The sequence below is a fragment of the Hypanus sabinus genome, chromosome 13 (assembly GCF_030144855.1).
Source record: "Hypanus sabinus isolate sHypSab1 chromosome 13, sHypSab1.hap1, whole genome shotgun sequence".
NCBI lineage: Eukaryota > Metazoa > Chordata > Chondrichthyes > Myliobatiformes > Dasyatidae > Hypanus > Hypanus sabinus.
In genome coordinates this window covers 76104021-76129555 of record NC_082718.1, presented here as the reverse complement: position 1 = coordinate 76129555, position 25535 = coordinate 76104021, and the positions used below count along the sequence as shown (strand labels likewise).

Sequence of the window (25535 nt, the reverse complement as noted above, 5' to 3'; positions counted from 1 at the left end):
ATAGCCCTCTATACCTCTCTCATCCATGTACCTATCCAAACCTTTCTTAAATGTTGCAATTGAACCTCTCCACAACTTCCACTGGCAGCTCATTCCACACTCACACCATGCTCTGAATGAAGTTGGTCCCCTTAAATATTTCACCTTTCACCATAAGCCTGTGACCTCCAGTTCTAGTCTCTCCTAACGTTGGGTGGGGGAGAAATCTGCTTACCCTGTCTGTATCCTTTATAATTTTATATACCACCATAATGGGTTCCCAACCTTTTTTATGTATTGGCGCCTTACCATTAACCGAGGGGTTTGGAAACTCCTGTTTTGTAAACTCTCACCACCAGGGAATAAACTACCCTATTCAACCTTTCCCTATAACACAAGTGCTCAAGTTCCAGCAACATATTTGTTGGGAAAATTGTAAATTTAAAGTATTGCAACATAATTGGTCTCTGCTATGCACCTTTGGTTAAATCTTAGCTGAAGCCCAAGAGTCATTTTATGATGTATTGAAAGTGAGAACCCCAAAACCTGCCTGTGATTTAACTGACTAAATGTGCCGTGTTTAAGTATTTATTACACTATTACTATTAGATACACTTGTACATCTGCTCGTTAATGCAGATATCTAATCAGCCAATTGTGTGGGAGCAACTCAGTACATAAAAACATGCAGACATAGTCAAGAGGTTCAGTTATTGAGACCAAACGTAAGAATGGAGAAGAAATGTGATCTAAGTGACTTTGTGGAATAGTTGTTGGTCCTATACAGGGTAGTTTGAGTATCTCAGAAAATACTGATCTCCTAGGATTTTCACTTACAACAGTCTCCAGAGCAGGGGTTCTTAACATTTTTTGATGTCATGGACCCCTATCGATAACTGAGGGGTCTATGGACCCCAGGTTGGGAACCCCAGTTCTAGAGTTTACAAAGAATGCTGCGAAGAAAATTCCAGTGAGTAGCAGTTCTCTGGGTGAAAATGCCTTGTTAATGAGAGAGGACAGTTGAGAATTGCCAGGCTGTTTAATGTTGACAGGAAGGCAACGGTAACTCAAATAACCGCTTTTTACAACAGTGGTGTGCAGAAGAGCATCTCTGAACGCACAATGTGTCAAACCTTAAAGTGGATGGGTGACAGCAGCAGAAGATCTCACTGGATTCCACTTCTGTATGCAATAAAGAGGTCACTGAGTATTTTGGACTGTATATTAGAATGGGAAGCTTGAAAATCAAAATCAGCATTTTGCATTCTGGATGGATTAATGGAAACGGGAGAAAATGGAAAATATGGGAAATTATTAATAATTCAAGCAGCATTTGTTAAGTAAGAAGCAGAGTTAGTTTTAGACTGATGATTTTTTTTTCCAGATGACATAACTTCTGTAACATGAAGCATTTATTCTTTCTGTCTCCACAGGTTCTTCCTCACCACTTGTGATTTATGGTTTTCACCAGTTTGGAGTTGTCCTCGTGTATACTACTATGCTGTAAAAATTACAACTAACACTAATACTTCTTTAATTTCCAGTCTTCCAAAAAGGCAGCTGGTGGTTTTGTTCCAATGAAACCACTATATTTTTCAAGGGTTTTGCTGTAAAATTGTGCCATTTTTTATTTTGAATTTATTACTAGTAAATCAGGAAAAAACAGGAATTTTAAATTTATTTCCTAAACAATGACAAATCTTGAAATTTCATTATAATTGACTTAATAAGTGTTTAGCTAAAGAATTTGATAAAGTTTTCAAAAAAAAAGCTTAAAACTACAGAAGAGAGCCAACAGCGGGTGCTGCAATCTGCAGGTCAAGCAACGTCTCTGAAGGCAAAGTAATATTTGACATTTTGGATCCAGACCCTGCATCAGATTCTGATACAGAACCTTGCTCTGAAACATCAATCAATGCAAAACTACATATTTCTGAATCTGTAAGGTTCATGAGGAAAAAACTGGAGCTACTTAACCATTCAGCAATTTCCTTCAAGAAATAAAATTTAGTAATTTATTGCTTCAGGGCTGTAGACCAGTTCTACAGAATTAAATGTTGATTTGAGAAGCTGCTGTCTTTATGACCTGGATATTTTTTTAAAAATCACCAGGTTAATCTTTTAATATGTACAAGATAATGTGAGACAATTAAGTGAAGAAGCATCTATTTAATTTTTTTTTATTAATTATTGACACTGCTGACTTAATGCTATCCTTTCAGATAACATTGGACAGCGCCCAGACTACTCAGCAGCATGCACCTTGTTAAGCATACCGTAGCCTCTTTCAACATCTGCTTTACTGATGCTTACGTCTATAAACAGTTCTAATTATAAGTAGATCATGCTTTAGCAACACCCATTACCAAAAGTTTACATTCCATCTGGTTGATTATGGTAATACAAGGGTAAAGATGTCAGTTTGGTTAGGTAATAACCGGAATGCTGTGAGTAGGTTGGTTTTCTATCTCCAAGGATTTACTTGCCATGGAGAATGAGCAGCCTAGATTGATTCCTGGGATGAAGAGTTTGTTCTTTGAGGAGAAGTTAAGTTAACTAAGCCTTTGCTTTCTGAACATTAGAAGAAAGAGCGGGATCTCTTTGAAACTTGAAATTCTTAATAATTTGACAATATAGAAGTAGGAATAATATCTGTCCTGATTGGAGTGTTGAGGATCAGAGATCATATTCTGATCTAAGAAATTGGCCATTCAGAGTGCGGAGGAAGAGATTTTTTTTTAATTGATGGCGTGGTGAAATAGATATTTGGAATACTCTACATAAGGGCTGTGGGGATTTGGCTGCTGTGTATATTTGGGATGGGATTAGATATAAAAGGTTATGGGGTCTAAGTGAAAGTGGAGCTGAGGGGAACTTTTTGTGTAGGTGGCAGGATATTTGTTCCTAAATCCTGAAACACTAGTCAATTTTTAGTAATAGTATACACTTTAAAATATGACTTGTGTGTTTAATTTTACCTTTTAAAGAAACCACTCTTAAAGCTGTGTACTAAACTTGAACCAGCTTTATCCCATCTGTTAAAGCTAATCTTTTGTCACACTTAGACTACCATATTTGTGGTACTAACACTGGGCAGTTTTAATTTGCACTAATTATTAATGTTTTAAATATGAACTGGAATTTTTGTTTGAATGTTTTTGAACACTGGACAAAAGTTATTTATTGTTTTAATAGTTTTTAAGTTTCTGTCAATGACATAATTGCAATTAGCAGTGTGTGGAATTTACATGTAAAATGCTGCTATTTGATGAGACCAGTTTTCTCTTAGTATTATAGAAAGTTTTAAAAATTCTTTTTCTCCGGTTTTAGTGGAAAGCTGTACCATTGTGCATTGTTGCACTTGGCTGTTTCATATTTATTCCTATTCAGTCAAAGTTTACAAAATTCATAGCGATTAGAAACATAAAGAACTGCCTTAAATTTAGTAAAGACATAAGTGTAAACTTTGTTAGGGCAGTAAGCTGAGTTCTAAGTCGGTAAAAATAACTTTCTGAATGTTTGGATTCATTCTTCAGGTTTCTATTTAAAAGTAGCATTTTATTCTGAACAAACTAACTTCATATAGTACTCTTTCAATAGGTAACTCATCCGGAAAGGATATCTCATTCAACCAGCCTTTGTGATGTGAAGTTACTACAGAACAGATTGGTTTAGTACAAGTGTAAGGGACTTAGACAGTTTGAGTTATGAAGGCAAGAAAAATATTTAAATAGGGTCAAAGTTGGTATAGATTTTGAGGACAAAAGAGAAAGAGGACTAGAGACTTTTAGGTGTCGACAAGTAGAAAACAATTTAAAGAATGGTAAAGATTAAGTTAATTAAGAGATGGAAATTTGGTTTTTGTTTTGGGCAATGGTAACTTGTAAAATAATGATGATAAATTGGCTCAGTATGTACTTATGTACCCTGTTACTTCCAAAATGTTCTGTCTGGTTACAGCATGATTAAACAGAACCTGTGTGTACACTCTTTGTAAAGTCGTCATTCCATTTCAAAGCCCACTTGACTTTTGTTAAGGAATGAAATAAATCTGCATGTTCTTTACTGTTAGTGAAAGAACAAAGTACCAGATACAGTATCTTTTGTCTGGCATTTGTTGCTATTCTCATTGTGTTCAGAAAATTGTTAATATCTTTCTAATAAATGGTAGCAATCGTTTAAACATATATCTTAATGTTCATTTTGTCATAAGATTCAAATTTTAAGTTTCTTTTTGGGATTTAGTTTTTTTTGGGGAGGGAGGAAAATCAGTCATATCCATTGAAAAGAATCTTCACTACTATTTACGCATTATTTCCTGGTATTGATTGTCTTTTGAAAAAAGACAAACATCATTGCATTACTGAAATAGTTTGCTTGAATATTTTGCCCAGCAAAAAATATTTTGGAACTTCCACTATATTTTAAAAGGGGAAGAGACTGGGAAAGAATTCCTTTACCTTTCCATGCATGAATTATTTTGGCATTGGCTGCATTTTAGACCAGAAGACATAGGAGCAGAATTAGGCCGTTCAGTTCATCGAGCTGCCCTGCCATTCTGTCTGTTATGGTTGATTTTCTATCCTCCTCAACCCTGTGCTGCTGCCTTTTCCCTGTAAAATTTGATGCCCTGATTAATCTAGAACCTATCAGTATCAACCTTAAATATACCTAATGACTTGGCCTGTGTGGCTGTCTGACATGAAATTCCAGATTCACTACTGCTCACAATATTCCAAGTGCAGTTTAACTAATACTTTATAAAACTTCAGCATTACATCTTTGTTTTTGTATTCTAATCTTCTTGGAATGAAAGCTTACATTGCATTTGTTTTCTTTACCACTGATTCAACTTGCAAATTAACCCTTAGGGCAGGTGTTCCCAACCTGGAGTCCACAGACCCATGCTTAATGGTATTGGTCCATGGCACAAAAAAAGATTGGGAACTTCTGCTTTAGGAACTCCTCCACAAGGACTCCCAAGTCTCTCCGCACCTCTGATTTTTGAAACTTCTCCCCATTTAGAAAATACTCCACATCTTCATTCCTTCTGCCAAAATGTATGAACGCGCACATCACTACAATATATTCTATTTGCCACTCCCCCAAGCTAAGTCCTTCTGCAGATACCCTGCTTCCTCAACACTTCCTGCCCCTCCACCTATCTTTGTATCAAACATTAAATTGACCACAAAGCCAACGATTTCTTCATCCAGATAATTAACATGCAATGTGAAAAGAAGTCCCATCACCGAACCCCAGCAGTCACTGGCAACCAACCAGAATAGGCCTTTATTCCCACTCTTTGCCTCCTGTCAATGCTAGTACCTTCCCTGTAATACCATGGACTTTAATCTTGTTAAGTAGCCTCATGTCCAGCACCTTGTCAAAGGCCTTCTGAAAATACAAATAAACAACATCCACTGACTCTCCTTTGTCTGGTTCCGTGGTGCAGAAGGGAGAGAAGAAGATGAGGAATGCAGTAGTCATAGGGGATTTCATACTGAGAGGAACAAACAGGAGGTACTGTCAGCCTGATAGAGATACCCGCATGGTGTTTTGCCTCCCAGGTGCCAAGGTCTGGGATATCTTTGATTGGGTGCAGAGTATTCTGAAGGGACAGAGTGAACAGCCAGAAGTCTTGGTACATGTTGATACCAATGACATAGTAGAAAAAGTGAGGAGGTCCTGAAGAGAGAATTCAGAGAGTTGGGTAGGAAGCTGAAAAGCAGGACCTCCAGGGTAGTAGTCTCAGGATTGCTGCCTGTGCTACGAGCTAACGAGTGCAAGAATGGCATGATCAGGCATATTAATGAATGGCTGAGAGACAGGTGTAGGGGGCAGGGCTTCAGGTTCCTGGATCAATGGGGTATCTTCTGGGGAAGTTACGACCTGTACAAAAAGGACAGGTTGCATCTGAACCCAAAGGGGCCCAATATTTTAGCAGGCAGGTTTACCAGAGCTGTTAGGGAGGGTTTAAACTAATTTAGCAGGAGGATAGGAACCAGAGTGATAGGGCTGAGGAAAGGGAAAAGAGAAATAAATCAAAGATAGCATGCAACAGTGATGATAGAAAGTACAGGCAGGAGATGAAGCATAATCACAGCCAGTAGGATGAGTTGCAGGGTAATAGATGAATGGTGCAGTTAAAACAGAAAGCAACAAATTCTGGACTGAAAGTGTTGTATTTGAATGCACGCAGCATAAGAAATAAAATGGATGATCTTGAGATTCAGCTACAGGTTGGCAAATATGACATGTGGCCATCTCTGAAACTTGGCTAAAGGATGGCTGCCATTGGGAGTTGAATGTACAAAGATATACAGTGTATCAGAAAGATAGGTTAGTGGCCCTGTGTATAAGAAATAATATTAAATCATTAGAAAGGGATGAAATAGGATCAGAAGGTGTAGAGTTCTCTATGGGTTTAGTTAAGAAATGGCAAATGGTAAAAGGACCATAATGGCAGTTGTATACAGGCCTCCAAAGAGCAGCTGGGATGTGGATTACAAATTACAGCATGAGATAGAAAGGGCATGTCAGAAAGGCAATGTCATGATAATTGTTAGGGATTTTAACATGAAAGTGGATTGGGAAAACCAGACGAGTACTGGATCTTGAGAGAGAATTTGTAGAATGTCTAAGGGATGGCTTTTTAGAACAGCTTGCTGTTGAGCGCACTAGGGGATCAGCTGTGCTCAATTGGGTATTGTGCAGTGATCTGGAGGTGATAAGAGAGCTTAAGGTTAAGGAACCCTTAGGAAACAGTGATCTCATTATGATTGAGTTCACTTTGAAATTTGAGAAGGAGAAACTAAATTCCAATGTGTCGATATTTCAATGGACTAAAGGAAATTGCAATGGCATGAGAGGGGATCTGGCCAAGGTTGACTAGAATGGGACACTGGCAGGAAGGACAGCAGAGCAGTGATGGCTGGAGTTTCTATGAAGAATGAGGGAAGTGAAGACATATTCAAAATAAAAAGAAATTTTTGAATGGAAGAAGAACACTACTGTGGCTGACAAGTGAAATCAGAGCCTAAGTAAAAGCAAAAGAGAGGGCATACAAAGAAGCCAAAGTTAGTGGGAAGATAGAGGATTGGGCATTTAAAAACTTGCATAAGGAAACTAAGAAGGTCATTAGGAAGGAAAAGATGAATTATGAAAGGAAGCTGGTGACTAATATCAAAGAAGATACATAAAGGGTCAAAGAGAGTTGAGGGTAGATATAGAACCAATAGAAAATGACACTGGAGATATTGTAATGAGAGACGCAGAGAAACTGAAAGCATATTTTGCAACAGTCTTCACAGTGGAAAACATCTGCAGTATACCGGACATTCAACAGTACAGGGGAAGTGAAGTATATGCAGTGAAAATTACGACTGAGAAGGTGCTCAGGAAGCTTAATGGTCTGAGGGTGGTTAAATCTCCTGGACCTGATGGAATGCACCCTTGGTTTCTAAAAGAGGCTGGAGAGACTGCGGAGGCATTAACAATGATCTTTCAAGAATCGATAGATTCTGACATTGTACTGGATGACTGGATAATTGCAAATGTTACTCCGCTATTTAAGAAGGGTGGGGGGCAGCAGGAAATAAACTATAGACCTGTTATCCTGACATCAGTGGTTGGGAAGCTGTTGGAATCGATTGTTAAGAATGAGATTATGGAGTACTGGGAGGCACATGACAAGGTAGGCCAAAGCCAGCATGGTTTCCTGGAATGAAAATCCTGCCTGACTATCCTACTGCAATTTTTTTAAGGAAGTTACAAGCAGGGTAGACGAAAAAGATGCAGTAGGTGTGGTGTACTTGGATTTTCAAAAAGCCTTTGACAAGGTGCCACACATAAGGTTGTTTAGCAAGTTAAGAGCCCATGGTATAACAGAGGAGTTACTAGCATGGGTGGAGCGTTAGCTGATTGGCAGAAAGCAGAGAGTGGGAATAAAGAGATCCTATTCTGGCTGGCAGCCGGTTACCAGTGGAGTTCCACAGGGGTCGGTGTTAGGACCGCTGCTTTTTACGATGTATGTCAATGATTTGGACTATGGGATTAATGGATTTGTGACTAAATTTGCTGATGATACAAAGATAGGTGGGGGAGTGGGTAGCATTGAGGAAGCAGAGAGCCTGCAGAGAGACTTAAATAGTTTAGGGGAATGGCAATTTAAATACAATGTTGGAAAGTGTCTGGTCATGCACTTTGGTGGAAGAAATAAAAAGGCAGACTATTACTTAGATGGAGAGAGAATGCAAAATGCAGAGATGCAAAGAAACTAAAGGTTAACCTCCAGGTTGAGTCGGTAGTGAAGACAGCAAATGCAATGTTGGCATTCATTTCTAGACGTATAGAATATAGGAGCAGGGATGTGATGTTGAGGCTCTATAAGGCACTCGTGAGACCACACGGAGTATTGTGTGCAGTTTTGGGCTCCTTATTTTAGAAAGGATATACTGACATTGGAGAGGGTTCAGAGGAGATTCATGAGAATGATTCCAGGAGTGGAAGGGTTACCATATGAGGAACATTTGGCAACTCTAGGGCTGTATTCCCTGGAGTTCAGGAGAATGAGAGGGGATCTCATAAAACATTCTGAATGTTAAAAGGCCTGAACAGATTAGATATGGCAAAGTTATTTCCCATGGTAGGGTAGTCTAGGACAAGAGAGCACAACTTCAGGATTGAAGAATGTCCATTTAGAACTGAGGTGCGGAGAAATTAGTCAGAGGTTGGTAAATCTGTGGGATTTGTTGGCACAAGCAGCTGTGGAGGCCAAATTGTTGGGTGCATTTAAGGCAGAGATAGATAGGTTCCTGATAAACCAGGACATCAAAGGGTATGTGGAGAAGGCAGGGGAGTGGGGATAATTGGAAGAATTGGACCAGCCGATGACTGAATGGCAGAGCAGACTCGATGGGCCGAATGTCCTACTTCTGCTCCTGTATCTTATTGCCTTATAGTCTATCCTGCCTGTTATTTCATCAAAGAATTCCAGCAGATTTGTCAGCCAAGATTTTCCCTTCAGAAAACCATGCTGACTTTGGTCTATTTTATCCTGTGCCTCCAAGCATCCTGGGATATCATCCTTAATAATCGACTCCAACACCTTTCCAAGCAATGAAGTCAGGCTAACTGGCCTATAATTTCTTTGCTTCTGTTTCCCTCCTTTCTTAAAGAGTGGAGGACATTTCAGTCCTCTGAAACCGTTCCAGAAACTTATGAATCTTGAAAGATAATTACTAACGCTTGCACGATCTCTTCAGCTACCTCTTTCAGAACGCTGAGGTGTAATCCACCTGGTCCAGCTGCCTTATCTACCTTCGGACTTTTCTGTGTTCCCAAGCACCTTCTCCTGAGTAATAGCATTGATACTCACTTCTACCCCGGGCACTCTCATTTCTGGCATTCTTCTAGCGTCTTCCACATCAAAGACTTATGCAAAATACATTTTAATTTTGTCCACCATTACTACCTCTCCAGCGTTGTTCTCCAGCTTTTTGATATCCACTCTTCTCTCTTTTTTACTCTTTATATATTTGAAAAAACCTTTTGTATCATCTTTTATATTATTGGCTAGTTCACCTTCATATTTCATCCTTTCTTCTTTTATAACTTTCTCAGTTGCTTTCTGTTGGTTTATAAAAGCTTCCCAATCTACCTTCTCACTATTTTTTGTAATATTATATGCCCTCCCTTTTGCTTTTATGCTGTCATAGAAACATAGAAAACCTACAGCACAATACGGGTCCTTCGGCCCACAAAGATGTGCCGAACATGTCCCTACCTTAGAAATTACTATGCTTACCTACAGCCCTTTATTTTTCTAAGCTCCATGTGCCTATCTAAAAGCCTCTTAAAAAACTCTATCATATCCGCCTCCACCACAGTTGCCAGCCGCCCATTCCACGCACTCACCTTTCTCTGAGTAAAAAACGTACCCCTGACATCTCCTCTGTACCTACCCCCCAGCACCTTAAACCTGTGTTCTCTTGTGACCTCCATGTAGAATTTGACCTGTCTACAACCACTCTTTGCCTTCTGGATCCACAAAGCAATGCCCCCTTGGATCCCATGCCTCCTTACTTTCTCAATAAGTCTTGCATGGGGTACCTAATCAAATGCCTTGCTGAAATCCATATACACTACATCTATTGCTCTTCCACCATCAATGAGTTTAGTCACGTCCTCAAAAAATTCAGTCAGGCTCGTAAGGCACAACCTGCCCTTTACAAAGCCAGATTGACTACTCCTAATCATATTATACCTCTCCAAATCCTGTCTCTCAGGATCTTCTCCATCAACTTACCAACCACTGAGGTAAGACTCAATGGTCTATAATTTCCTGGGCTATCTCTACTCCCGTTCTTGAATAAAGGAACAACATCCGCAACTCTCCAATCCTTCAGAACCTCTCCCGTCCCCATTGATGATGCAAAGATCATTGCCAGAGACTCAGCAATCTCCTCCCTCTTCTCCCACAGTAGATTGGGGTACATTTCATCCAGTCCTGGCGACTTATCCAACTTGATGCTTTCCAAAAGCTCCAGCGCATCCTCTTTCTTAATATCTACATGCTCAAGCTTATCAGTCTGCTGCAAGTCATCACTACAATCACTAAGATCCTTTTCCATAGTGAATACTGAAGTAAAGTATTCATTAAGTACCTCTGCTATTTCCTCCGGTTCCATGCACACTTTCCCACTGTCACACTTGATAGGTCCTATTCTTTCATGTCTTATCCTCTTGCTCTTCACATACTTGTAGAATGCCTTGGGGTTTTCCTTAAATCTGCCCGCCAAGGCTTTCTCATGGCCTCTTTCGGCTCTCCTAATTTCATTCTTAAGCTCTTTCCTATGTTACGAACCCCGTAACTGGGTCACTTACCAGCAAAGGTAGAGAGGTCCCTTGAAGTCTGATGATACAATTTTTAACAATATTTATTAGTAAAAATACACAAAAATAATATCAATGCAAATATACAGATAATATACGTCATCAAAACGAAATCTAAAAGTGCGGGTATAATAATAATCAATAAGAAATAAGGTCTATTGTTGTCTAGGGGATAATGTATTGTCTGATGGAAATATAAAGTTCACTCAGTTCATGCAGGCTGCAGCCTTTGGGGAGCGCTGGGTTTGCAATGGTTGGAGAGAGAGAGAGTTTTGGGAGAAAAACTTGCCAGCTTTCCTTTTATGATTTCAATCCGTCGGAGTCTCGTTGGTGTGGCCGTTCACTTGAGGCCTCTCCTTTAGCTAAGCCGTTCTTCCGTGGTGAGCCCGTCAACCCAGGCAAGGGAGGACGCACACGGGCCCCACCAGCTTCGCTACAAAACGCTGTCACAGGATCTCTAGCGTTTCTCCTGGTGCCTCTAAAGGGGTTGTTCCCCAGACCCTCTTTTATCCTCACTCACGGGGTCTCAGATGTCAATCAGTTTGGGATCATGCAATCCCTCAACCAGCCCACTCTGGTCGTCCCCTGAGGGGCTTCAATGAATAATACAGTACTCAATACACAATTCCACCTCCAAGAGACAATAGCCGTTATCAATGGTTCTGTTTTCACTGAGGCCAGGACACATTCCAAACCTTGTGGATTCTGCGTGTCTCTCTCTCATTTCCTGGGTCCCAGACCCGAATTAATAGCAATCTTGCGATTCTCAAAAAGGAGGGGGCGACTTTGTACCCTTCGGCCCCTCAGAGTTGCGTCACATTCGTAACACCTAGTAGCCTTATTATCTTCTAGATCTCTAACATTACCTAGCTCTCTGAACCTTTTGTAAGCTTTTCTTTTCTTCTTGACTAGATTTATTACAGCCTTTGTACACCATCCTGTACTCTACCATAACTTCCCTGTCTCATTGTAACATACCTATACAGAACTCCACGCAAGTATCCCCTTACTATTTGCCATATTTCTTCTGTACTTTTCCCTGAAAATATCTGTTTCCAATTTAAGCCTCCAATTTCCTGCCTGATGGCCTCATAATTCCACTTACCCCAATTAAATGCTTCTCTAACTTATCCGTTCCTACCTCTCTCCAATGCTATTGTAAAGAAGATAGAATTATGATCACTATCTCCCAAATGTTCTCTCACTGAGAGATCTGACACCTGGTCAGGTTCATTTCCCAATACCAAATCAAGTATCTAAACCCCTCTCTCTAGGGAGATGCCAATCGATATTTGGGAAATTAAAATCTCCCATCATGACAACTCTGTTATTATTACACCTTTTCAGGCTCTGTTTCCCTATCTGCTCCTAGATATCCCTGTTACTATTGGGCAGCCTATAAAAAACATCCAGTAAAGTTATTGACCCCTTCTCGTTCCTAACCTCCACCCACAGAGACTCAGTAGACAATCCCTCCATGGCGTCTACCTTTTCTGCAGCTGTAACACTATCTCTGATCAACAGTGCCATGCCCCCATCTATTTTGCCTCCTTCCCTGTCCTTTCTGAAACATCTAAAACCCGGCACTTGAAGTAACGATTCCTGTCCTGAGCCATCCAAGTCTCTGTAATGGCCACCACATCATATATCCAAGTACTGATCCATGCTCTCAGCTCATCTGATTTGTTCACAACACTCCTTGCATTAAAATAGACATATCTCAAGCCTTTGGTCTGAGCACATCCCTTCTCTATCACCTGCCTATCCTCTCCCTCGTGCTGTCTACAAGCTTTCTCTATTTGTGAGCTAACCTCCTCTTCCCCAGTCTCTTCAGTTCAGTTCCCACCCCCCAACAATTCTAGTTTAAACTCTCCCCAATAGCCTTGGGAAACCTCCCTGGCAGGATATTCAAGTGCCACCCGTCCTTTTTGTACAGGTCACACCTGTTCCAACAGAGGTCCCAATGATCCAGAAATCTGAATCCCTGCACACTGCTCCATTCCCTCAGTCACACATTTATCCTCCACCTCACCCAATTCCTACGCTCACTGTCATGTGGCACAGGCAGTAATCCTGAGGTTACTATCTTTGCGGTCCTGCTTCTCAACTTCCTTCCTAACTCCCTGTAGTCTGCTTTCAGGACCTCTTCCCTTTTCCTACCTATGTCACTGATACATATATGTACCATGACCTCTGGCTGCTCTCCCTTGCACCGCAGAATATCTTGGATGCAATCCGAAACATCCCGGACCCTGGCATCTGGGAGGCAAACTACCATCTGAGTTTCTTTGAAACACACACAAAATGCTGGTGGAACACAGCAGGTCAGGCAGCATCTAGGGAGAAGCGCTGTCGGCGTTTTGGGCCGAGACCCTTCGTCAGGATTAACTGAAAGGCAAGATAAGAGATTTGAAAGTAGGAGGGGGAGGGGAAAATGTGAAATGATAGGAGAAGACCGGAGGGGGTGGGGTGAAGCTAAGAGCTGGAAAGATGATTGGCAAAAGGGATACAGAGCTGGAGAAGGGAAAGGATCATGGGACGGGAGGCCGAGGGAGAAAGAAAGGGGGAGGGGAGCACCAGAGGGAGATGGAGAACAGGCAAAGAGTGATGGGCAGAAAGAGAGGGGAAAAAAGGAGGATTGAAAAAAGCTAAATATATCAGGGATGGGGTAAGAAGGGGAGGAGGGGCAATAACTGAAGTTACAGAAATCAATGTTAATGCCGTCAAGTTGGAGGCTACCCAGCTGGTATATAAGGTGTTGTTCCTCCAACCTGAGTGTGGCTTCATTTTGACAGTAGAGGAGGCCATGGACAGACATATCAGAATGGGAATGGGACGTGGAATTAAAATGTGTGGCCACTGGGAGATCCTGCTTTCTCTGGCGGACAGAGCACAGGTGTCCCAGTCTGCGTCGGGTCTCACCAATATATAAAAGGCCACACCGGGAGCACTGGACGCAGTATACCACACCAGCCGACTCACAGGTGAAATGTCGCCTCACCTGGAAGGACTGTCTGGGGCCCTGAATGGTGGTGAGGGAGGAAGTGTAAGGGCAGGTGTAGCACTTGTTCTGCTTACAAGGATAAGTGCCAGGAGGGAGATCGGTGGGAAGGGATGGGGGGAACGAGTGGACAAGGGAGTCGCGTAGGGAGCAATCCCTGCGGAAAGCAGAAAGGGGGGGGAGGGAAAGATGTGCTTGGTAGTGGGATCCTGTTGGAGGTGGCGTAAGTTACGGAGAATTATATGTTGGACCTGGAGGCTGGTGGGGTGGTAGGTAAGGACAAGGGGAACCCTATCCCGAGTGGGGTGGTGGGTGGATGTGATGAGGGCAGATGTGTGGGAAATGGGAGAGATGCATTTGAGAGCAGAGTTGATGGTGGAAGAAGGGAAGCCTCTTTGTTTAAAAAAGGAAGGTATCTCCTTCATCCTGGAATGAAAAGCCTCATCCTGAGAGCAGATGCAGCGGAGACGGAGGAATTGTGAGAAGGGGATAGCATTTTTGCAAGAGACAGGGTGGGAAGAGGAATAGTCCAGGTCGCTGTGAGAGTCTGTAGGCTTACAATAGATATCAGTGGATAGGCCGTCTCCAGAGATGGAGACAGAAAGATCAAGAAAGGGGAGAGAGGTGTCGGAAATGGACCAGGTAAATATGAGGGCAGGGTGAAAGTTGGAGGCAAAGTTAATGAAGTCAACAAGCTCAGCATGCGTGCAGGAGGCAGCGCCAATGCAGTCGTCGATGTAGCGAATGAAGAGTGGGACGGATACCCGTATAGACTTGGAACATGGACTGTTCCACAAAGCCAACAAAAAGGCAAGCATAACTGGGACCCATGCGGGTGCCCATGGCTACACCCTTGGTTTGGAGGAAGTGGGAGGATCCAAAGTAGAAATTATTGAGAGTAAGAACTAATTCCGCTAGACGGAGGAGAATGGTGGTAGAGGAGAACTGATTAGGTCTGGAATCCAAAAAGAAGCGGAGAGCTCTGAGTCCTTCCTCGTGGGGGGTGGAGGTACATAGGGGCTGGACGTCCATGGTGAAAATGAGGTGGTGGGAGCCAGGGAACTTAAAATCATTGAAAAAATCCAGAGCGTGAGAAGTGTCATGAACATAGGTGGGAAGGGATTGAAGAAGGGGGGATAAAACAGTGTCAAAATATGCAGAAATGAGTTCGGTGGGGCAGGAGCAAGCTGAGACAATGGGTCTACCTGGACAGGCAGGTTTGTGGATCTTGGGTAGGAGGTAGAAACGGGAAGTGCCGGTTGGGGGAACTATGAGGTTGGTGACAGTGGATGGGAGATCCCCAGAGCTGATAAGGTCGGTGATGGTATAGGAGACAGTGGCCTGGTTCTCCTTAGTGGGGTCATGATCAAGGAGTCCAAGTTTCTTTTCTGTGTCCACAGCATCGCCTGTCTGACCCCCTAACTATAGAGTCTCCTGTCACTACTGCCTTCCTCTTCCCTTCTCTACCCTTCTGTCTTTGAACTTTTTCATCAGCCACTGTTGCTTCACTCTCCCTTTAGAATACTACTTCATCTTTGGGATGTATCTTTTCCTATGCCTTTCTAATTTCCCCTAGAAACACTAGCCATTGCAGTATTGCCATCATCCCTGCTAGTGTCCCCTTCCAATCAAATTTGTCCATCTCCTCTCTCAGGCCTCTCAAGTAATTTCCTTTACTGTAATACTGATACCCAAGGTGGTGAGGGCTTTCATTGATTCTATTCTGGTTATTATTATATTATATTTTTATTGAGAATGGCCACAACAAAATGAATCTCAGGGTTGTATAAAATGACACGTATTTACTTTGAACTTTAAACTTTGATATAATTGATTTTAGCTTCTTAAATTGCAGGGTGAATTCCACCATATTATGATCACTGTCTCTGAACAGTTCCCTTACCTTAAGCTCCTTAATCAAATCTGGGTCATCACGTTACAGCCAATCCAGAACTGCCATTTCCCTAGCCTAGTGGACTCAACTACAAGCTGTTCTAAAAAGCCATCCGATAGGCATTGTACAAATTCCCTCTCTTGGGATCCAGCACCAATTTGATTTTCCAAGATAACCCGTGTATTAAAATTCTCTATGATTATCATGACGTTGCCATTTTTACGCACCTTTTCTACTTCCCATTGTAATTTGTAGGCTACATCCTGACTACTGTTCTGAGGCTTGTATATAACTTATCAAGGTCTTTTTACCCTTGCAGATTCTTACCTCTATTCACAAGGATTCTACGTCTTCTGATCCTATGTCACCTTTTTCTAAGGGTTTGATTTAATTCTTTATCAACAGAGCCCTCTGCCTACCTACAAGGTATATTCATGTGAATTCATGAGCCATGACTCAGAGATGCCCACAACACCATACCTGCCAATCTCTAAAGCACAGCGAGATCATCTATCTTATTCCATATACTTAAGGCATTCTAACAATTTCAGCTGATATTCATCACCCTTTTAGATTTTAGCTCCGTTACACTTTAATTCATCACACTGACTGCAATTTTGTCTTATCATCTGCCTGTCCTTCCTCACAGTCTCACTACACACTGTATCTAATCTATACCAACTGCCCATCCTCAGCCCTATCACTCTGGTTCCCATCTCCCTACCACTTTAGTTTAAACTCTTCCCCCACAGCTCTAGTAAACTTGCCCGCAATGATATTGGTCCCCCTTGGGTTCAGGTGTAACCTGTACTTTTTGTACAAGTCATACCTTCCCCAGAAGAGATCCTAATGATCCAAACATCTGAAACCCTGCCACCCTGCACCAATTCTTCTGGCACATATTAATCTGCCAAATCATCCCATTCTTACCCTCACTGGCATGTGGCACAGGCAGTAATTCAAAGATTACTACCCCAGAGGTCCTGCTTGATAGCTTTTTGCCTATATTCTTTCTTCAGGACCTCCTCCCTTTTCCTATGTGATTGGTAGCAATCCGTGCAAGTTCCGGCTGTTCGCCCTCTCCCTTAAGAATGTTGCGGGCCTAATCTAAGACATCTTTGATCTTGACAACTGGGAGGCAACAGATTATCTGGATGTCTCTTTCACGTCTACATAACCTGCTTTCTGCTCTAATTACGGAAACCAGCCTCCCACCCCCACCGAGCCACAGATCCAGACTCGGTCCCAGAAACCTAGTCACTGTGGCTTTTCTCTGGAAGGTCATCAAACACACCCCCCCAAACAATATCCAAGGCGGTATACTTATTACTTAGGGGACTGGCCGCAGGTGGACTCTGCACTGGCTGCCTACTCCCTTTCACTCTCCTGCCAGTCATCCAGGTACATGCCTCCTGCAATTTATGGGTGGCTACCTCCCTGTCGCTCCTGTTTATCATCTCCTCATTCTCCAGTATGAGTCAAAGGTCATGCAGCTGCAGCTCCAGTTCCTTAACGAGCTGCAACTTGGTGCATTTTATGCAGATGTAGTTATCAGGGACTCTTGAGATCTCCTAGAGTTCTTTCTGCAAGATGTGGGTGTGGTGAACTATGTGCCTGTCGGGACACGCCCCTGCTGACTGCTCCTGTGGCTCCTCCCACAGGCCCCTGTATAAAGGAGACCTGCGGCCTGAAGATCGGCCTCAGTCTCCAGGACCTTGTATGATAGACACTCACTCCTGGTTCCTTCTTCCAGTCAATAAAAGCCGATATCTCGCCTACGTCTCAGTGTGAGTTATTGATGGTGCATCAGTGGGAACATAACATTGATGCACCATCAATAACTCACACTGAGACGTAGGCGAGATATCGGCTTTTATTGACTGGAAGAAGGAACCAGGAGTGAGTGTCTATCATACAAGGTCCTGGAGACTGAGGCCGATCTTCAGGCCGCAGGTCTCCTTTATACAGGGGCCTGTGGGAGGAGCCACAGGAGCAGTCAGTAGGGGCGTGTCCCGACAGGCACATAGTTCACCACAAACATTACCTCCGGACCCATTCTCAGCGCGCTTGCTGCGTGCGAACTGCGAAAAGAAACTCACTAATTTAGAACCTCCGCCTGTGCTTGCCCGAGCCTGCTGAGCGGAAGCCGAATACCGCGCCACTCCAACAATGACCACTCCTCTTACGCCTTTGTGATTGGCCCCCTGCTGATTTCAGCCCATCGAGGAGCTAAATGCACCGGAGCTCATTTTAAACCTTGCACTGCATCACCAACAAGCAACCTCTCGTGCTGATCGCAGACTGCCGGTTTAGTCCAGGAGTGTTCGGTGACACGGCTGGCTGTCACTATACATCGTCACCTTGTCATTTATAGTGACTAAACATTTCTGATACCAGTGATCCTTTCTCATAATTCAACATAGGATTTTATTTTGGAGATATGGCAATGTATCCCTGGGGTGTATTTATAAAGCACTTGCAAGAATATTAACACTAATGGAAGTTTCCCAGGCTGACACTTAAACTAGCCACTAATGGAATGTTTTGTCAGATTTTAGGTAAGACATGTTTATTCAAATAGAGATTTCATAATATCAGGCAGATTTAATAGTCTGGTCAATATTTATGCTAAATAAACAGTTGAATTGTGCAGATTGGTTGCTTTGGTTACCTATAAGTCATCAGGCTTAAAAAGCAGTTCTTTGGTCAGTAATTAATTTCAAAGGTCTTGAATCACTGAAGGTACAGTATAAACCTTTGGCTACATCCTTTCTTTGAACCCTTTTCAATGTATGATTTCCTATCCTTGCTTATATTATAGGCACACAGGAACGCAGACCTTTCTAAGGGACCAAATTTGAATTCATGGCCAGTTCCCAAACCTCCCATTTCAGATTTGTAATTTCCTTAAATAATATTCCAGAAATAATATGTATATAAATCACATCCAATATGGCACTTCAATAGACAGCAAGTTGTTTGCCCCAGTGAGTGTAGAAAAATTCCTTGTAGTTGCACTTAAAAACTTCCAAAAAACAGCTTTCCTTGTCTTCTAGCACAGTGAGCATATTTTCTTACATAAAACTTCTGTATAATTGCAGGATGCTTTCTGGGTGAAGAACTTCCAACTAAATCGTTATTACTGATTAAGCTACCATGCTGGGTTTCAAATAGCGAGCTGACCAACGTAACAACTTTGTGGTGCTGACAAAGACAGTCACATTTCAGCTGTGACAGCTTCCTTTGTGTTGCAAATGCATGATGATTATGATAAATAGGACATACCTAACACCATAAAAGCTATACTTGGAAATACCTCCCACTGTTAACTTGGTCATCAGTAGAAGCCAAAATCACCTGCATGATTACTATTTCCTCAATGTGATTGAAGAGGAAAAGCTCACATCAACTGCAGGTGAACAAATACTATCTTACATACTCTTTTTGATTGCCTTGAGAATCAGTGATAATTTGTGCAGAATTTTCTCCTCCGGAGGTTAAAATTTATCAAAGCTGATCATAATGAGACACAGTCCATGGGAAGACCATCTTGCTTCACATAGCAACCAAATGAAATTCATTTTCTTGTTTTCAACAATCATTAAAATAAACTCACAAATAAACTAGATTTAATTTTTTTTACTTACATAATTCAGAGAAAAGAATAAAAGCACACTTCTGCAAAACTACAGTGTACAGTTTCATTTCAAAGTATAAGTTAAACATTATTTCTTTTCTTTACAAAGATTAAGATACTTGAAATGATTAGCATAGTTCTTATATATTTCCCTCCTTTTATAAATGGGGAAAAATGTACAGTTTCACATTTCACCAGAATCAGTAGGAGTGTGGGGCATTCACTTCTGCAGAGCAAGTTTAAATGCTCAAAGAACAAATAAGAATTTTAGATTAAACAACATTCTAGGGTCTGCAAACAGTGTCCTTGGAACAACCCTCCGGAGATTGAGCCTCTTACAATACCTTGCTAAGACATGAAAAGTTCATAATGATGATCTTCAGTAGGTGGCATTATTAGTTAACTCGTCTGCAGCTTGGAGTGGTGATGTGGGGGTGGGGGGGGGGGTAATTGGGAATCAGATAGTGTCTACTGGTCACTATCCAGCAATCCCTGTAGGAAAATGCCCAGGTATACAGATTAAGTGAGCAATCCCCATGAAATAATTTAGCAATTCACGCCTCCCCGACAATAACAGCATTCCAACTTAACCCAGACAGGCAACAATTCTGGTGCAAAATTCAAATGTAGTCTTTAAAAAACTTAGTATGGCTGTAAGTGCAACTTCTGTGAATGTATGACTGTGGAAATGGCCACACATTCCTGTATCTTATAAAAGCTGTATGTGTTCTGCCTGTTGTTTAAAAAGTTTGTTTCAAAGCAAAGGCGATTTGGTTCTTTCTATCAGAAAAACAATGCAATAAAAATAAGCTCAGGAAATGGTAATTGCATCAGAAGGTGGCCTACGTTCCTGATCCGTAAACTAGGCATTGGGTGATACTGTGGTTTCCAAGACTGATCAGGACTGTGCAAGGAAGGCTAATAGCCAATGCTGGTGAATGCTACATATCACTGCATCAAGGTAAGAAAGAAACATTAGCACAATCTGCTGGCCATGCAGATTTTTCACTGAAATGTCAAAAATATGGAGAAAAATATACTTTCTTTAAAAACAGTCTAAATAATTTCACTGTCTCGCAGGTTAATAAAGTGCTGTGCACCCGTTTTAGTTGGCCCACAAGGAGCCTTCATTGCTCCTGAAGAGAGAGCTCCAATATACGGTTCAGCATTGCTTCTTCTTCTCTCTGTCTTTTCTCTTGCTCCTCAAGCTCTTTGGCAGAAAGCTCCATGGCATATTGCAACTGAGTGTTGTAGTTGGCGAACTGGTTAATGGATTGAGAGCCTGGAAAGTTCTCACTGATGGCCCTAGAAGTATTGGATTAACAGAACAGTTATGGTAATATTTAAGAAACACTCATTGTTCAATCTAAAGCTATTCCCCCTGAATCTTGTAGCAAATATAACAAACAGAAAAATCCCAAATGTTTGTCAGATTAGTTAAGACCAACATAGTAGTGTTATCAAAGCTTTGTAGAGTTGTAACAAATATTTTTCTTGTACTTCCTTCTAACAAGGATAAATATATCATTTGTCTTCCAAACTGCTTGCCACACCCACCAAAATTTTTTTTATAACCTCACAACATTCCTAAGCTAGTGGAAAATCTCTGAAAGCTATTTATCCAGTGCTAACAGCTAACGGATGTTTTCAAGCCACTAGTGAAGATATTCTTCACAAGCATCAAGCACTATGAAACCCTGTTAACTAGATTCACAGGATTGTGAGGGGGAAGCTAGGTGATCCAATGAATATTAAAATAGATGGTTTAATTTCACAGTGGGTTTAAACAACTTTTTTCCCCCCAACGCAAGTATTTTGTTCCCAGATCTGAAGGCAATGTTCTCCCATTAACCATAAGAATTCTTGACTTTACCACAGTTAGTACTTCATTGGAGAAAAATAAAAGCCCAGCTTAATTTCAGCTCTTTGCTTATTTCAGTACAAAACATGAACGCAGAAGAAATGAAACACTTTTTTTGTGGAATAATATTCCTTTACCTCTCACTATCTTGGTTCAAGCTCTGTTCTGAGAGCAAAGTTCTACTCGGTATCTCTTCCCACACACCCTAAAATTAAAAAAAAACAGAAGCATCACATTTAATTTTTATCTTGCAAACTGTGGCAGGATATCAAAGCTTCAGAATGGAAGAGTTTACTGTATCTAAAAGAACTATTATATTGCAGGTTTTGCAACAAGGCATATGTATGCTTCAGTAGATATTATCAAAGTCTAGATATAAAATTGCAAATTAATACCAAACCGCCCACATTTATTACAACTTACAGACAGATATTTTGGTTCATTTTCTTAGATTGCAAGACCATACAGCTGTTTAAACTGATGCAAGATACCTCTCGGCAGCCTGAGTAATGTTGTTCTTTCACTCACTATCACAGTCATTTGTGTTCATACTTACTATTCACAAAGGAACCATATGCCATAAGAGTCACCTTAAATAGTGTGCAAAAGCAAGTACCTCATTAAATATCAAGTCATAATTTTAAAAATGCAAATTATAATGTTAAACTCACGCCGTTGCCATCTGATTGGGAATCCAACAGACTCTGTTGGATTGCAAGTTGGATCAGCTGGTCATTCTCATCTCCGTCAATTCCAGGCACTACATTCCGTCTACCGCCACGGACGTGATAATCTTCTGGAATGGCGAAAACGGATGGGTCGACTTCAAAGCCACATTCTAAAGACAGTGGAAAATAGGAAGATTAACTCCCATGAGCAAACATTTGGTACAATAACTGTCCAAGATAGGGACTGTTTCGATAACACAGCTAGGCATGATAAAAATTGCATATTACATGAGCAAATTGCGATTTTTAAAATATAATTTGTGATACGTGAGCATCATCGAAACAGATATCATTTGTCACCCATTTCTAACTGGACCGATGGAGATAATGGTGGATTGCTGCCACCTTTCCCCAACACACATTTGGAGATGGATTATTTTCCCCATGTATCTGCTGCCCTTCTTGGTGCTGGACAGTACAAGTGTAGGACATTCAAATACTATGGACTCTGCATATTGTTCAGAAATACTGAAGTTGCCTTTCCAAACATGTAGATGTTGTTTGACTACATTAATAGAATCTGAAACTTTGAGAGAGAATATGCTTTTTGAATGCCAGCTCTGATAAAAGGATCCTGGACCTGCACTACTTCTGCCTGATTTGCTGTGTGTTTCCAGCATTTTTTCCTTTTGTTGCAGAGTGCTTTATCTTTGCAGAGCACAATGGCTAAATTGATTGCACTGGTGTGAAACCACTTTCCTCCTGACCTCAATTTACACCCAGTCACCACTTTGTCATGTACAGGAGTGAAACCCAGTGTGGGCTTCCACTGCTGCAGTCCATCCACTTCAAGGTTTGACGTGTTGTGCATTCAGAGATGCTCTTCTGCACACCACTGTTGTAATGCATGGTTATTGGAGTTACTGTCAGCTTCGTGTCAACTTGAACCAGTATGGCCATTCTCCTTCTGACTTCTCTCACTAACAAGGTGCTTTCACCCACAGAGCTGCCACTCACGGGATGTTTTTTGATTCTTGCACCATTCTTGTAAACTCCAGAGACCGCTATGTGTGTGAAAATCCCAGCAGATCAGCAGTTCCTGAGATACAGAAACCACCCTGTGTTGCACCAACAATCATTCCACAGTCAAAGTCACTTCTTCCCAATTGAGGTTTGGTCTGAACAACTTGACAGTGTCTGCATGCTTTTATGTATTGAATTGCTGCCACATGATTGGCTGATTAGATATTTGTTTTATTGAACAGGTGTACCTAATAAAATTACCACTGGTTGTACTTCTAGAAGGATACAGCACAAAACCTTTTCTTATATATCTAGTGTTAGACTGCCAGGCAGTTTCAAATGGACAGATAATCAAAATGAGTATCATACTGGTGTGATACCTCACTAGTCCCGATCTCTGAAATTTCAAGGCAAACACAGTGTCCAAAATGGAACATGTTCCATTCTCCAGAACCAACACCCCTTGGATTCAGCACAAGAATCACCGAAATGTTGAATCTGCAGGTGCACAGAGAATCCAAGAAACAGTAAAAAAAAGTGGAGAAAAGGTGCAAAAGAGGAAAGGGAAAAAGAGGGAACTGTAAGTGGCCAAAAGGAACAGGAAGAGATTGAAAAGCATGAAAAAAGTATGTAAATCTTATACCTATATACAAGTCTGCAGATGCTGGAAATACACCCCCCCCCACCCCCACAGGAACTCAGCCGGTCAGGCAGCATCTATGGAAATGAGTAAACAGTCAATGTTTCAGACAGAGATGCTTCCTCAGGACTGAGAAGGAAGGGGGAAGATGTCAGAATAAAAAGGTGGAGCGGGGAGGGGAAGGAGGGTAGCCAGAAGGTGACAGGTGAAGCCAGGTGGGTAGGAAAGGTAAAGGGCTGGAGGGGAAGGAATCTGACAAGAGAGAAGAATGGGCCATAGGAGAAAGGGACGGAGGGTTGCCGGGGGTGATAGGCAGCTGAGAAGAGGTAAGAGGTGAGAGTGGGGAATAGAAGAGGGGAGGGGGAAGAATTCTTTTTTAAAACCAGATGGAGAAATCAATATTCATGCTATCAGGTTGGAGGCTACCCAGACATAATACAAGGTGTTGCTCCTCCACCCTGACAGTGGCCTCATCTTGGCACAAGAGTCAGAATGGGAATGGGAAACAGAATTAAAATGCTTGGCCACCAAGAAGTTCTGCTTTTGGTGAATGGAGCAGATGTGCTTTATGCTGTATCCTATGAGCATGAAAGTAAAAGGAAGTCTGAATGTAAAAGAGAACAATTGAGAAAATGAGTGGAAGAGAGACAAATGGGTAAACAAAATCTAATGTGTAGAGGAGAGAAAAAGAGGTAATATGCAGGAGGTAAAGGAAACATACAAAGAACTGGACAATTATTAAACTAACAGGAAACAAGGTAGCAGCTCTCTTGTTGGTTGGCATATTCCATTGTGTGAAATCTCAAAGTGATATGCCTTTCTCACACTACAATTTGTAACTGCGTTTAAATGCTAGGAATCTTAAAGAGTGTCATGTTCAGAACTTGGTAGTGCTACCACCAAAAATAAAGTGTTACACTCTCCACTTAACCATTCCAGTAAACAAACGGCTTCTTAACGCTTTTTCCTTCATACAAAGGGAAAGATGGAATTCCACACAGATTCAAAGGTGTCAGTGCAAAGTTATTTGGTGTACTTGGTTTTGCAGTGCAGGGTTATGTTTGCAACAGACTGAAAAGAAGTCTACAATCACCACAGACAACGAGCAAATTTTAGCTAACCCCACATAAATCGCTTAAACACGTTAACCCAAAATCAGATTGAGATCTTTCGACGAAGTTGCCAAGCAAGGCAGCATACGAACCTCTGATAGACGTTGGTGCTGTTAAGTTGCTCTGTGACCCCTGGTGTGACTGAGATGCTGCTGCCTTGAGGGAGCTGCATGCATTCACATTTCCAAACGTAATTCGGGCATTCAGTACGTAGAAGAGAGGAATTTCTGGAGAAAATAAAACAGGAGGATTTTGAATAAACAATTTAAATGAACTGAAGCATTACCTTTCTGACTAGGTAGGACTTAAACCAAGATATTTATTGTTCAGAGGAGCACACAAGCAAAATTAACTCACACAGAAAAAAACCCCACAAACTTACATTTATATTTCACAACCAAGGGACATCACAAGGTGTCTACAATTAGCTGCAAAGGATTTTTTTTAAATATTGTTTTTATTTAAAGATACAGCATGGTAACAGGCCCATCTAACCCAGTGAACCTACGTTCCCGATTCTACCCACATGACTAAATAAGACACTAACCCATATGTCTTTGGAATGTGGAACCAAACCCACAGAAAGCCCACACAGTCACAGGGAGAGCGTAGACAGTGGTAGGAATTAACCCAGGTTGTGGGCGCCATGATAGCGTCATGCTAACTGCTACGTTGCCCTGCTGTCTACCAGGTTTACTAAAGATAGTGGTACAGATGGTCTCTTAAGGTTGTTACAGCCGGGGATGATAATGAGGATAAGCTCCCCCTATCTATTAAATGTTCTCAAGGACCTGCATCTCAAATAGTCTCTGATAACCAAGTCC

General features: G+C 41.5%; 1 protein-coding gene across 1 annotated transcript in view; it reads right to left on the bottom strand.

The window, feature by feature from the left end:
• Positions 1-19394: 19394 nt before the first annotated feature.
• The window catches only part of ankrd13a (ankyrin repeat domain 13A), a 63846-nt gene continuing 57705 nt past the window's right edge, over positions 19395-25535 (bottom strand). Inside the window, exons 12-15 of the mRNA XM_059987920.1 lie at positions 24804-24938; positions 21940-22106; positions 21406-21473; positions 19395-20712 (exon numbers count right to left, since the gene is read on the bottom strand). Of these exons, the coding sequence (XP_059843903.1) occupies positions 20535-20712; positions 21406-21473; positions 21940-22106; positions 24804-24938 (548 nt within the window). The 3' untranslated portion in view covers positions 19395-20534. The remainder of the gene's footprint in view (positions 20713-21405; positions 21474-21939; positions 22107-24803; positions 24939-25535) is intronic.